General features: G+C 35.4%; 1 protein-coding gene across 2 annotated transcripts; it reads left to right on the top strand.

Moving 5' to 3' along the window:
* The first annotated feature begins 69 nt into the window (after window positions 1–69).
* LOC135681736 (gremlin-1-like) lies at window positions 70–15211 on the top strand. 2 transcript variants are annotated; one of them, XM_089111902.1, is made up of 3 exons: window positions 70–225; window positions 2651–5954; window positions 13180–15211. In XM_089111902.1, the coding sequence occupies exon 3, from the start codon at window positions 13183–13185 to the stop codon at window positions 13612–13614; it is 432 nt and encodes a 143-aa protein (XP_088968028.1). In that variant the 5' UTR covers window positions 70–225; window positions 2651–5954; window positions 13180–13182; the 3' UTR covers window positions 13615–15211. The 2 variants fall into 2 exon arrangements, with proteins under 2 accessions (XP_088968028.1, XP_088968029.1); XM_089111903.1 differs by lacking the exon at window positions 2651–5954 and having other exon boundaries at window positions 97–225.
* The last annotated feature ends 101 nt before the right edge of the window (window positions 15212–15312 follow it).

The following is a 15312-nucleotide window of genomic DNA, read 5'->3' as shown; positions in this document are numbered from 1 at the left end:
GTTCAAATCCACAAACAAAACGAAAGCTTACTCTCTCCTAAATTTGTTAGTTGAATATCAAAACCTCGCAATGAAACTAGTCGAAATAGAACAGAGGCACACCAAAACAAATTATTAACCAGAACAAGCGACAATGAAAGTTGGGGTACTGTTGAAGATCGATCTAGGAGAAATTTTTATCAAATTGAAACATTAAAGATTGTCTAAAGTAGTTTAATTGCCAGGGTGAGCTATTTTACTCATTTTTCTTCAATTGGTTTTTTGAATTTTAGAGATATGATATATTGTTTCAGGCGTTGCACGGCCCCTCCTTGGGGTTGCCCTACCCAACGCGTATAGTTGAACGTTCTTTGCTAGGGCAAAGAAAACTCTAGAAAGAAATCGAGCAAAAAGATATAAATGTGCATACTTTATGTATACATATTGATCTGTCTTTTTATTTTTAAGTTATTCTGAGCATTGCGTGAAAATGCGTGACAGAGCGTTTGCCATTTCTCAAAACTTGTTTGCATGTGATGGTTCAGGTTCAGAATCATTACTTTTTTAATTCAACAACATACATTTCCATAAACTACTATAATACTACAAAGAATTAAATAACAAGCAATTATTATCACAATTATATGTTGAACACAAATTATCAATGCATATGGGGAATAATTTAAAAAAGGAACTCTCTTAGTGGCAAAGCTAATCAAGCAGTTAAAGATATTTCATGCACAAAGATATTTCAACATTTCACAGAGATTTCCATTAGTGAGAAATTAGAAAGAGTGTGAAAAATCTTGAGGCTAGAGTCAATGCTTTTTGCAAGCAGAATAACCTGTAAACAAGCAGATAAAAGCAAACAAAGGATACAGATTCTTGGATGGCAGTATAAACACTTTTCCAGGGTTCAACACCAGTAAAACAAACAGGTTTTATGCAGTATTCAAGAATGTTTTTCTGAGTTAAAGAAGGTTATTCTTTTAGGCCTATGAAATTAATTTATTTATAGTATGATATCTGTGAAAACAGATAGGTAAAATCCTATTGATGCTTTTATAGACAATATTGAAGTTTTAATGGAAACAAATCATGTAATTTCAACATCTCTATCTTAGGGAAAATAGGCTGTTTTCTTTTTAAAAACTTAGATTTACAAAAATGTGATATTGATAAGATGATTTATAGATGAAAATGTTTAAGATTCCAAGGTTGACTACCAATGGAACATCTAGAGATTTGTAGTCCTATAGATATAAAATGTATCTTACATAGTGTTGCAAAACTTTTTGATAAAGTTTATATTTGTTTCTTATTGACTCACATCATTTATGTGACTTTTGTGGTTTTTTTCATCACAGCTCCTCATTGTCCAAAAACTACCTTTTGATGCTCGGTAGAAGCAAATACAATTCAAAATTTGTTACTTATCATTAGTATCCTTAACATTGGTATACTTATCATTACTATCCTACTTATCTTTCTTCTTGCATCAGACCTCATTAATCTAAGCGAGCACATGAGCAGCACTCACAGGCACAAAAGTTCATGCTCCAAATTTCTGCAGGCACTTTTCTGAATCAAATTTTATTCTTTTAATTTACAATCATGCTTTTTCTTAATATCTTTCTTGGTATCAATTGAAAGGTCAAATAGAATTTCAAAGGATAAAGTTGTGAGTCTTTTTTACCCAAAATCATTACTGTAATTGCACGAGTTTGCATATCCTATTGTCTATCTGTCCCTTTCTTTCTATTTCCTCTTGCTGAAAGAGACCACTCACAATTACTCTATCTTTCTATTTCCGAACATAACATATACCTTTGAGGGGCAGATCATTTATTAACAACTTTTTCTTTTATCCGCATGCACATTGACACAATCCTACCAATTCTTAATTCTTAAACAATTGTAGTATTCAGGTATTTCAACACTTTTCTTGTTATTGCTAGACAAATTGTGTGTACTTGTACAAGCATTTGTACAATTATTAGTCTGTGGCAAGTTAATCTTTCAGCTTATTGATAAGGTCAGAAATTAGGGTGGACTTTCAGGGCAGCCACATAACTATATTAATTTCAAGATAATGGTTAAGCTTTTTGTAAATCATAAAATCATGTAAAATATATGTAGACCAATGTCTTATAGATCGCAGAATAGTGTACTGTGGACAAGCCAACTATTGCATTATAATCTTTTAAGGAGTTTCCTTTCCATGGCCGTCTCGTTTAAGTTCCTTTGCATATTCTAGAATAGAGTAAGGTTTACCAGTGTGAAAGTAAAATTCCTATGGATTTTAACCAATGGCAATCTATTGTTTCATAGCTCATGGTAATACATTGCTTGATAGGATTCTGACTTTTAACTGAGTTGTTGTAAACCACATAGAAGTGGTTTTAACTTTGAATTTGGAAATATTGCCTTTTGAGACTAAACAAAAGGGAAACTAGTGTGCTTCCTTCTGATTGGAAATTACAAAATTTGCTGCAAAAAAGCTTAAGACTCAAAAATTGTCATTTATTGCCACTAGGCCTTAGATGATCATTCCATTTGCCCTCTCTTTCATTGATGGGTCTCATTATAATTCTATAATATGGTTATTTTATCAGTTTTACTACAATATTGTTGTTGTTTTCTTACTTGTTCCTGACTAAAATTTTCTCAGGAAGCAAAATGGGTGATAAGAAAAAGTCAAAGCCATTGGACATACCAATTGTAAGGAACCATCGAAATCCAAGCCCTGTCAATGAAGAAAAAGCACATCAGACAACATCATCAATGGATTTGTCTGTGTTGTCTAGAAAAATGGATGAACTAAGTATTGAAGAGCCGCTTAGACGAAGATCACGTTCAGCACCATTGACATTAGAAGCCAGTAGTGTTGCAAGCAAGCTAAGACAACTTAGTGACTCATTTCATACCACATATGAAAAACGAAATAAGAGAAGAAGGGCCACTGTAGGTGTGGGTCAGTTAAAAGACAAGAGACGCAGTTGGCCTGTATGGAACCCACAGATAGAGGAAGAAAAAGAAGATGGGGAAGTTTTTCATTACAGCTCTAGTCTACCTTCATCAGCAGGTACATCTGTCTGATTGTAATTGACTTGAATCTTCAAAGCTACCAATGTACATTTTAAATTTGGGATAACTGTCTTTCAAGGAATGTGATGACAAGTCTCTGCTTTTCAATCATGAGCTTTTTAAAAATAGTTTTCAAGGAAAATTGAAAGTCTAAAGAAAACTTTTAGATCAGCAGCTATTTTTTAAAATTATTGGATTTTATTTGCTTTTTCACTTAAATGGTTCTAAATTGAAACAGAACAGGTGCATTAAAGTTGGTTTTATAAACCAAATGCTAGTATGGTCACCCAATTGATAACGTTACCATTTGATTCAGATATTTATGTTTCCTGAGTGCAAAAAAGGCTAAATTGACTCAAGCGAAACATTAAAAAAAATCTTTTTTTGAAAGTAAACTTAAATTAGTAAATTAATGGTTCAAAATATGATTTTGAGATTCAGTTTTTTCATCATCCCTAGCTCTAACCAAAGTAACAATATTTTGTGTATTGTAGATCTTTTTGCTTATCCGATAAATGTATTTTGCTAGTTGTGGATTTTTCTGGAAAATTTGCTTAAAGTTGTTAATTTTCGAATGCTTTTCTTCTTAACAGTATTTGTATTGAAAATTCCAGTAGTTAGATTCCTATTTTTCAAGTTCAATTTTTAACTGTATATTCGATTAAACGCATTTCCTACATTTTCATTGATATTCATTTTACAATGTGTTGAATACAAGTTTCTTTGTCGTTCTGTTTCACTTTGCGTGACATGATCTAAGCCTAATCTTTACTAAGAGGAGATTTCTAAAACCGTAATATGGTTGATCTGTAACTTATTCAGATGTGATGTTTCTCAGAAAATGAGGTTAAGATTTCTACACTGAATCAGTTTGCGAATAGAATAATATAAAACAAAGAACTTTTGTATCTTGCATTAGTTTAATGCAAACTTGCTTGATCAAAAGTGTCTTGTGTTTTATTTGTTTTTATACGTCATTCTTGGCATGCGTTCAGTTAATGGACAATTGCTTAATTCCATTCATTTAGTTTGAAAGCACAGGGAATAAACTTTCCTTGAAGCGTTAACATTGCAATATCAACCACCCAACCAAACAAATATAAATTTTCAGGCTATTCATGTACAACAATCAAAGAGAACCACGGAGAAGTACTGAAACCGGGACACTTTTTAGACAACAGTTGCTCTGACAAAATATTCAATGAAGGTGCTATCGTTGAATCAATATAAAAAACAGGTTTAAAACTTTCTGTCGATAGAAACTATGAACCTTTGAAATTATGTACTCCTCTAGGTGAAGTTGATGTCAACTGGTTTCCTGGAAATCAACCTGAAATACTGGAGCGGTGCTGTTCTTGTTAGTTTCTTCTTCTGTGTGCCAGACTTTCGCTGTAGCTTATGAGATCTCATTTATTATATTGGCTAATAAGCGTTTGAAACAGGTGTTCCGTTTGAAATTGTGAAATATTCTACAGACGTACGATGCTAGAGATATAAGTATATGCCACATTCGAACATTGCAACACCGCTTTGAGCTAAACCGCCTTAATGTTGATATTATGAATTGTCCGTGCATCGGTCTTCTTTCTTCTCGTCCGAAGAAAGGTCTTCTTTCTTTTTTCTTTCATTATTCTTTCTTCTTTCTTTCTTCTTACTATTTGTCCTTTATTTTCCAATTCTCTTCTATTTCTGTTATAATACGATAACCCACATATTTTGCTACCTTCTTAGGAAAAGGAACATTCTAGCTTCCAATAAAGTTCCAAAATTTATAAACTTTAAAGATGGACAAAGTTGAAATAAGAGCAACATAAAACCAGCTAGACGAAATACTACCTAGATGAAATACGACCAAGATGAAATATCAGGAAGGTAAATAAACACCAAGAGCAAAAGGACATCATCTTTTTCAAAACCCTTACGTACCACCGTGTATCCACTTTTGGGGGGGCACCCCTTCTACCCAAAGCGACGGACCTGCAAATGCCGTGACACATGACAATTTCTTAGTTTTTGAAAATGGTGAGAATTTACTCGTCTTTTTCCAATTAGAATCGACTACTGAATTTCTCCAAGTCCCTCATTCATTCGGGTAGTCTCTTTCGCAACCAAACATGTATCATTTTCTTTGCATTCAACCTTTCTCTTTGTCTGCAACAGCTCAGGTCATTTCTCCATTCATACCATTTTTTTCTCGTCTGTACTTTCTCTCCTTTTATCCCATCGGTAAACAGTTCAACTTTCCTTTTAGCTTTTCTTTAATCTTTGTATTAGTGCTGTCGCCCTTCGTATAGTTACAGAAATTTCTTTTTTCACAACATTTGCTAGAGGTTATCTGCAATTCAACTAATCCTAAAAAGAAAGGAGAAAAACAAAGGCCCACTATCTATTCTGCAATCCTGAAATTCGTTTTAAGAAATAGGATAGAGGTAACTGATCAACTAACGGACAAATACGCTTGTGGGAATTCATGATTGGATGAATCTAACTGAACTGAAGCCACTATAAGTTAAACTTTCTGATCTCTCCGAGCTCAACCCCGCTCAACCAAAAGCTAGTTGAAGCCTCTTTGTCAAAATTCTGAAATCCTATTGGAATACATGTGTTGTTTTCAAATTGTTTAATGTTGAATAGGACTTAGGAGGTTCTGATGCTCTTCAAACATAATTTGATTTGTTTGTTCATTGGCGACTTGACATTTCAAAGCAGTCTTTGGTAGTTAAAACAAAAAGCGACTTAAATGACATTACCATTTAATCAGTGTACGAGTAGGGGAATTCTATCATCAAGTAAAACGTTCGTCTTGCCAATCGACATCAAACCTACGACCATCACAAACTTCAGAGCAGTCGCTGGAAAACAATGTTGTGATTATCAGATAAATTGAGGTAAGGTCTGCTGTTCAGCATAAATTAACAGCCATAAGGTCTATATGCTCCAAAATCGGATAACTACAGTCCTAAACTGTTGATTTTTACTTTATAGATTGCCACAGACTCTTCCATTGCCTATTTGCCCCTATTGTTTCTAAGCAAACATAGCCTTCATGCCATCAAATGCGACTCAAAAAAGCTTCCCACGATGTCCTAGTAGAGCGAAATTGCTTTTTGAAATTTATCACCTGGCAACATGTACTAGGCCAATGCAATGTTTTGTTCTCCGCTATGAAGTAACAAAGCACCTTTGGTTACCTCACTTCATAACATGGGGCCATTTTGTCGTCGTTTTCAAACTACTTGCTATCACCATCATAGGATTACAATCTTTACGACCGTATTGATGCATCTATCTTGATCGGCAAAATGAAGTAGAACTTGTCGAAAATTAATGATTTGTCCCTTGCGCAAGAGCGTCTATGGGCATCCCAACCTTGAGAAGCGTTTATGTGCATACCTATACTTGTACACAAAATACCTATTAAATACCAATATAGCAACAATTGGTTTGGTTATTGATTGGTTGAGAGCTCCTTAGTAATATTCAAAAAGACCGTTTTTATAGCAGTGCCACTTTCTTTACCATTCACATTGAATTTCCAGTGTTATTCAATCAAAATTTCACTTTATATATACATTTGACATGGGCAAATAGTTTGATGGACGCGTTAGCTACAAACAGTTCAGTTCTTCGTATGATTCTTTCATAATTTTGACATTCATTTAGCCAAAAATAAAGCCTTTCTTTTCTATAGATTTTCATTCAAATATTCCTATTTATTTCTTTCTTCAATTGGCTTTTTAGGAGGTAATGCATTTATATGATGGTGGTTTCTTGTCTTTTTTTATTCAGAACGCATTTACTTAGCGAATTACAACTTTGCTAAACCTTGTACCTGTAGGCAAGCAATGTCTATAAACTCTCTAAGGGTTTTGTGATCATTTATATGAGGACAGACAAGCACGTTTAACATTCATTAAGTATACCAATGGAACTGCATTCAACTCAGTTTACTACAATTTGCGTCATACTCGAACTCTTGCTGACCTATGTTTTAGCAACTATTAGACCAATGACAAACGATTTTGTGTAAGGTTTTTCGGAGCAATACAATTCTGGATATCCTTCTTTCTGAATATTTTGAGGTTGATCTTCAGAATAATAGTTTGCTATATGCGGCAAAAGTTAGAAACAATATTCTTAAAGTCTTACGGGACTAAGAAACATAGAAACATCTTCAACAAATTTCTTACATCTGGAAGCCTTTTTGGACAGAAACTTCAGCGTATTACGTTTCACAAACTTATCTGCCCAAGCCCCTTTGCCCTCGAGACCATGAATTAGATAGGACCGCTAGGGACCCTATTTTTAAGAACTTTTTTCTCATCTTTAGTTATAAGAGACTAGATAAAGTGAAAGGTGATCATTTCCCGTAAGGCAGAAGCAACCGCTGCATTATGGAAATCGCAAAATCAGTCCCCAAAAATGTAAATGGAACGGACTTAAGTTGTTTGGTCATATTGAAGTATTAACCTCGTGCTTCATTTAGACTTGTTTTACATCCAGCAAAGAACTCGTAGGCGCAAAACCCTTCAGGAAAATCACTAAAATTTGTTGACTGTTCCTTCAACTCGTTTCCTCATCAGACAATACAATTTAGCTTAAAATTTTCTAATTTCTACGGAAAACGAGAGCACCAGCTTACTACTGCAATTAATTCTGTCATGAGACCAAAATGTCATTTTAGTTCCAAGGAAAGGACAATAATCGTTCCTCTGTTTATTAGTTTGCAGTTTAAAAACAATTTCATGCACTAACTATTGGCAGCTTGCTGTCCGAGTCTCTAGGCTTTTATGCACAATACAGAGTTAATACTAGCAGTGATTTATGCGGTGTGATGGAATTGGATATAGTAGATGGAGTAGGGTAAGGTGGATTGTTGTAGTGAAGCAATGGATTAAATTTTCAACGACATAAGATTCAAAAACATTTGTCTATCCCAAGCAAGCATCCTTAGAACACCTTTCTTCACAAGATTTTAGAACGCACAAGTTTATAAGCGAAGAGGAGATGCTTCAGCCCTGTGCATACATTGCCTGCCAAATGTTGTTGGAACACCTAGCAAATTGTGTTGTATCTTATATCTTTCATTTCTTCTCCCAGGTTTGTTATTACTTTCACCCCCTTACCCCCAAGAAACTTGTTGGTATTGACAAATATCATAAAATGAATCAAGAGTAGGTACTTCCTAATCTCCTACGCTGCTTTAAAATAAGCCAATATCGTTCCCTGGGGTAGAGGGGATGGTTGAAGTTGACCTTGAATACTCACGTCAGTGTGTTACATGACTTTTGGCAGGCATTGTAGTCGCTAGACCGGTAAATAAGATACACCTCTACGTTTGTCGGTACATTTCCAATCTGATAAGTTAATTTGCAGTACATAGCTAGTAAGTCAATAACATAGAAGCAAACCACTTATTTAATGATTATAAAGTAATCGAATTAATAACGATAATAATCATAGAAATTCATCAAAGTAATCAAATGTGACATAGAAGGGTGAAAATTTTTACGAAAAGTCAAATGTCCCATAAAAATGGCTAAAATTATAATAACATAATTGCTTATAAATCCTCCTTGAAAACAGTTTTTAATGTGTGAGTTATTTTTTGTAAATGCTTGTTGATTATCTAGAATTTAAGGAATGTATTCTAAAATATGATATCATATTTTTGAAAGATATCTTTAATATTTTCTGGTCGTATTTTTAGCAATTTAAATAGCGTGGGCTTACATTCATAGTTCGTTAACCTTCTTGTTGAGGGTTCCTGTATAGTTTGCGAATATTTCCTCAAGCGTCGAATGGACATCCGATTTTACAGTCCATTATTTGGGAGGATTGATTGACAAGCCACCTTACAAGTGTTGATATATGAAAGATCTGACAAATATTTTACAACTTTAATTTGAAAATCGAATAAAGGACTTTTGTCAGGTACAAACAGCTATGAAAGTGTTTCCGGCATGATTAGGTTAAAAGAGTGAAAGACTAAAGAAAAGCTTTGAGTAGAAATTTGGATGATAACAAAGTTAAACATGGACTTATAGCCCGGTACACTCTATAAAATATCTTGAAAGTCCCCTTCTCCATTTGTTGTAGAAATGAATCATTTTAGGACACGTATCTTATTTCTTGGAATTTTTTGTCAGGTAGTTGTATAGATGGCATGGAACCAAAGGAGTATAGTCCTTCATTTCCACGGTTTTCAAGTTGTACTATTTTGTTTTTCGCGTTTGGGGACATACGTACGTCAGTAGTTCGTGACGATACCTTCAACTTTAAAACTTAGCACTTTAAAAATATATATGTTATTGCTTGATACAACATACATCAGTTTATGTAACACCATGGGTGGTTCAGCGCAATTTTTCACTTTCAAATTTCTCAATGCAGTTAATTTTTCTAGGAATGTCACTGCATTCATTTTTGATTTACCAATTGCATTTTAATAGAATATTCTTTTTCACCAAGGATACAAAAACCTATAGCCATCATGTTGAAAAGATTATCATTAACCATAAAACTTGATTTAGAATTTACGTAGACATATGATATTTTTGGAAAGCTTTAATATAAATTCTATCTACTTAGTTGGCTTGCTTTTTTGGTACGATTATGATGGATTAGAGCGAATTTTAGTGACATCCAATCTTGCAATGCCTGCACAGCCCCCCTGCTAAGGAACAGCTGCTCGATCAAGAACAACTAAAACTAGCTACTAAACTGCAATTATATTAACTGTGACATTCATGGCGAGGAAAGACACATGGTCATCGAGTCCACAGTTACATCATCTAAGAAAAAAAGAGCATACAAAAATAAAAATTAGACAAATAAAAGAGGCCTTAACGAAGGGAATTGTTGCTTCTAATATAATTCTGCTTGCAACTGTACCAAAATTCCGATCTCCAGACAAGAGTAAATGACAAAGGTCTTTTGCATTCACATCGGCAACATTGAATCCATCGATACCTAAGGGCTGGTCAAAGAGATCCTGGCGCTTCATGCTGTATAGAGGGCAGTGCAGGAGAAAATGCTCCTTGTCCTCTTTCCAATGCCACAGACACACATTGGACTTAATCAGGCAAAGTAATGTGTAAATCTATGCCCATTCGAAGCGCTGAATTCAATCCTAAGCATGGTTAGAAGTCTAATACCCAGAATGTCACGGTTGTTGTAGGTAGGGTTGTTAATTGGCCTTATGATAGCAAGCAGATTCTTTTTAAACTTGGAAATCGAAGGAGAATTTCGTACTTTGTTATCCAGAAGATTCCATTCAGATATGGTATTTTGGAAATACGATTTTGGGTACCAAATTTTTCTTCCAGTAGGCTGTTCATAACTATGTGGGTTTCTTAGATTATAAATCAGGTTTCGCTGCTGAGGTATCTCCAAATAAAGATATTCTGGTGCTTTGGCTTTGCACAGAGAAAAGAAATGGCACAATCCAAATGCGCTCGAACGTAAAGCTTATAGATTTGCTCAAGAGCTTCTCTACATTTATTTCTCTTCGTGCCTTTAGGATAGCCTCTCTTATATGACTTTTGAAATCAAGTTTCGAGTAAAGAATCAGTCCTAGCTGCTTATGCTCATTCTTAGAAACTATTTCATCCTAGTCTAACCATTTCTTACAAACTTCCTAGTCTAAGTTTTGGATGGTTCGTTTTATACCTTTTACAGGAAAATATGAATTCTTCCGTTTTATTAGTATTAAACTGCATTTTCCACTGCCACGCCCACAAATTTTTTCTTTTCAAGATCGCGATTCAGCACTCAAGCGGTAATATTTGCATTATCAACAGCTGAGAACAGAGATGTGTCATCAGCATAAGGCTTAACTCCACACGTAATGTTGTTGACTATATCATTTATGTATATAAGAAAGAACAGCGGGCCAAGGACTGATCCTTGAGATACCCCTTGCCGAGATCGATTCCTACTTTGAATTTTTCCAATTTAAAACTACGCGCTATCTTCAGTCCTTTAAAGGGCTTTGAAGAAGCTGGAAAATAATCTTTTGGTGGTACTAAACTTGAAAATGGCTTTGAAAAAAGCAAAAATTTAGTACATTAAAGCTTTTCGTCTGATACTCTTCAGAGTTTAAAACGTTTAAAGCTGGAGAATATTTCCAGGTATTTCCATTGCCTTCCATTTTATAGAGAAGACCGTCGTGCCATACTTTGTCAAAAGCCCTCGACAAATCCAGAAAAACAGCACGCATTTCTTTGCTAGGCAGCTCTTCAAAAGTCTTGGTAAATATTATTCGTTATTGCCAACAACTGATTGATTGTTGAATCGCCTGGCCGAAAACCTGATTGATGTTGAGACAAAAGACCATTTTCGCTTAGGTGGCTGTATATCGCATCAAACAAAAGTTTTTCGAAGATCTTTTCAAAAATTGGCAACAGCGAAATTAGGCGATAGTTTTCTTTGCTCTGTCTTTCACCCTTTTTAGGAACAGGAATGATGCTTGCCTTTTTCCATTGAGAGGGGTAAACAACAGATTCTAGGCATTTTTCAAAAATCAAGCATAGGGGCTCTACTATTGACTCGTCACATATCTTAATCTTTGAAGAAGAAATATCATCACAGCCATGTGCCTTTTTTGTATCAAGAGACCTAATGAGTTTTAAGACCGTTTCCCTGTCAATTTCTATGTTTTGTAAACTCACAAGACCACGGAATATGAAACTAGGAATCGTGCGTGCTACCGGTATTTACTGCACAACATTGTGAATCAAATAATCGTTAAAAATGTTTGCTTTGGCCTCTACATTAGTGACAAATAAACCATATCTTATTTATAAGCTTACTAAACAACGACCGGTAGGTTTTAGCTCAAGTTTTGGGGTCAGATAATTTTTGCTTAGGTTTGCTACTAATCAAATGCGTCTTTTTTCCTCTCATGTCGCTTTCGATCCACACCTGGATATAAATTTTCTTCTTACTTTCGGTTATTATTCGTCGTTTATACTTTGAAGAGTGTCTGGCGAAAAGTGCGTCAGTATGCTATATTTCTGCCATTTTTGCCACCTTCAAATTTTGCAGTACTAAAAACTTTAATCATTTATATCATAATTACTTGGGAACATAAGGTCTCCAAAATTCTCATCTATGTAAAGATTTCTGCTGTTTTATTTTGAACGCATAGCATCCCGTTAAAGTATAATTGTTTCTGTTAGAATTGCTGGGCAATCTCTGGGGGACCTTTCTTTGTTTAAGACAACTCTCTTTAATAAAAAAAATGCTTAATCTCCTTAAAAATGGCAATTTCGTCTGATTAAAGTTTATCATGGGTATTCAAGCTATGTTTTCTCACCCTTTCCGTTCAACAGTGTGTTATAATACCGCCTTGTTGCTTTTTCACCTAGACAGAGCTTCCTCTAAATTCTTTGAAACGATATATTCACAAGAGTCTTTGTGTGTCTCAGTCTTTGACCTGAGATGTTCCGTTAGGCTGGGCGTGTTCACTGATTGTGAATTCTTAACGGTCTTCTTCATTAAATGAAAGACTTTTCTTGTCTCATTTGACCCAAATGGACCAAACCCTTCGATCAAGTTCCTGAGAGCAAATTGAAATTAAAACGTTTTCAGCTCATGGTAATCGGAAAGAAATCCCTTAAATGATGGGTTTGGTCATTTTCTTAAACGTTATAAATGATGGGTTTGCCACAACTAACAATTATGGGCAGTTTTCTGTGGGAACTTTGTCAGGTCCGTCATCGTACATGTGGCCTTTCCATATGTATTTTAAGGTTACTGGGAAACGTCTTCCCTTGAGACAAAAGAGCAACATTATCAAACACTGCTCTTGACAAGACAAGCAAGATTTCATCAAATAAGAGACGACATAACACAAAGCTCAAAGAATATCGTCTTTGTCTTTGAAATTCGTTTTAAACCCATCTAACATTTTGTAATAAAGGAGATAATGGAAGATCAGATCATGAATAAGTGTGTAATATGAACATTACAAGATTTGATGTTGTGAGGAAAGCGATTAGCGGAGAGAATTAGCGATTGAAAGGGAGACTTTTGATTTAAGAATTCTTCTATAATGTATTCAAGAAATTATACATAAACAACAGTTGTCTCAACATCTCTCATTTGCAGATCATGGGTAATTGGCTATGCACACTCTTGGCCCTGCTCTTCGTATCCCAGTTCTATGGGACCGGGACAGAGATATTTGCCCTGCGGATACCTCCAGAGAGTCTGCAGACAAATGGCAATGGGACAACACTAATGCCTGGCAACGAGTGGAGGAAGGACAGGATGAGCTGCAAAGCAAAGCAGTTCTTAATGGAAGTCGGAGATTCGACATGTGACTCGAAAAAAGTTGTGAACCATTACTGTATTGGTTATTGTAACTCATTATATATTCCACAATATCCACAGAGCAACGTCAGATTCTGTAAGGCATGCTTGCCTGCCGAGAAAGTTAAGAAGGTGATTGCTGTCAACTGCATACGCGATGGAAAGAAGGTTGTCGTTTTAGAAGAGGTCAGTTACATAAAAAACTGCCAATGCGTCGATGTGGAATGCTAGCTGCGTTCAGCACTTTCGTATGGTATTGCTTACATACCAATAGGACAACCACCAAACTCAACACTTCAGCAGCTTGGATTCCTGAACTTCTGAACTCGAAGAGTGGTCTCAATAGTCTAAAAGCCTGCGGAATACCATAGTCTTAATGATGAATGACCGTATGTATCTAGTATATAAATCATAGGAAGCAGAGGCTTGACGTAAACTTAATATGTAAATTTCAGATGCCATAGTTGACGAACAATATTTGTATTGCAATATCTTTGACACCATATCTTGGATAATACATCGTTAGAAATTTATCTACTGTGGGCTTTTGGATAGCAAATGACCTGAGATAAAGCTAGTGCTTTTCCAATTGTGCATCCATCTGACATTTAAAGTTTCTATGAGGAGCCCAAAGGATGCTCTGGAAATCGCACGTTTTTCATCATTTAAAGTAACGGTTCTGTAATCTTTCTTTGCCAAATAGGATGGAACACAATGAGATGAATCTAAAGCAGTATCTTACTTTTTCGTCTTATAGCTTTGATCGTTGATGCCTGTATGTATAATAACAGTATCTTATAGAAACACGAAGAGGATTATTGCTAACCACCGTTTAAGAGAAAGTCGTGTAGTTGTTCAGATACCGACAAGAGATCCTTTTTCTTCTTTGCTTTATTCATCATTGAAAACGAATCCACCATTTGCCTCTTTCTCTGTCGGATGCTCTACTTTGAGCCCAGAAGCAAATTATTGCTGATATTCTGTTATACAATACTCTCACTACAGCAAGGCTATGTAAAAAGACAGCGCGTAGTTAATTTTCATGAGCGATCATGACCCCACAAAAAATCATTCTAGATGTGCTTTTATGTTTTTTAACGTGAATTTATTGTTTGTGTCGTGGTCAAAAAGCAAAATGTCTTTAGGACCGACTCTTTATGTTCTTGGTTCATTTCCTTAGCGCTCTTTGGGTTCGTGAGAAGGGTTATAATAGTCCCTGATCTTAAAACGAAACGAAACTTACTTTCTAAGGTTTGTATTTGCATTGTGGTTCTAGTTAGAATTGATGGGACCAAATTTCAGTTATATTTTTAGACTTGGCGCTAGTCTTCTAAACCTTGTTTGCCAAAATCAGTAAATATTGCACAGAAAAAACCAATACAGTCCCCATGTAACTGCCACTACTTAAGGAAGATAAACTTAAAAAGCGAGATACACCGTAAAAAGCTTGTCTCAGGAACTCTCTAGTCTGGGCCAAATAACCCAGGCACGCTGGAGCCGTGGGGCTAAGGGGTCTGTAGGTTTCCCCTATACCTTTTTACTGAAGCATGATATTAGGGTTGTGGCATCAAAGATAACGGTGAAAAACTAACACTAAATTTTGCCAACTTATCTATTACCCCCTCTCCAAATGTGTTCTGGCATTCCTGTAGCCTGAAAAAGCATCCTGGAATACATCTAACTGTACAAAATCAGCTTAAAGTGTTACAAATTGGCTGAGACCTCGCCCAGGAAAAACGTCATCAAACCAATACGTACCCAGGATATCTCGGCAACTGTTTGGGGTGATTGTGCTTTGATTTGCCTTTATCATTAAAAGAGCTTTCTTTGAAACAAATTGTGTGATTTTAAGGTAATATATGTTTGGCTTGCATTTTTCTTAGGGCTATGTAAACGAAATATTTGCATTTGCTGAGACTGGTTATGCTT

The sequence above is a fragment of the Rhopilema esculentum genome, chromosome 12 (assembly GCF_057945365.1).
Source record: "Rhopilema esculentum isolate cy_ngs chromosome 12, ASM5794536v1, whole genome shotgun sequence".
Taxonomy (NCBI): domain Eukaryota; kingdom Metazoa; phylum Cnidaria; class Scyphozoa; order Rhizostomeae; family Rhizostomatidae; genus Rhopilema; species Rhopilema esculentum.
Note: the sequence above shows the minus strand (reverse complement) of the source record. Positions and strands in the feature narration are given on the sequence as shown.

What these genes read in the sequence shown, in the direction of transcription:
- LOC135681736 (XM_089111902.1), top strand. Translation starts at nt 13,183, where the DNA reads ATGGGTAATTGGCTATGCACACTCTTGGCCCTGCTCTTCGTATCCCAG.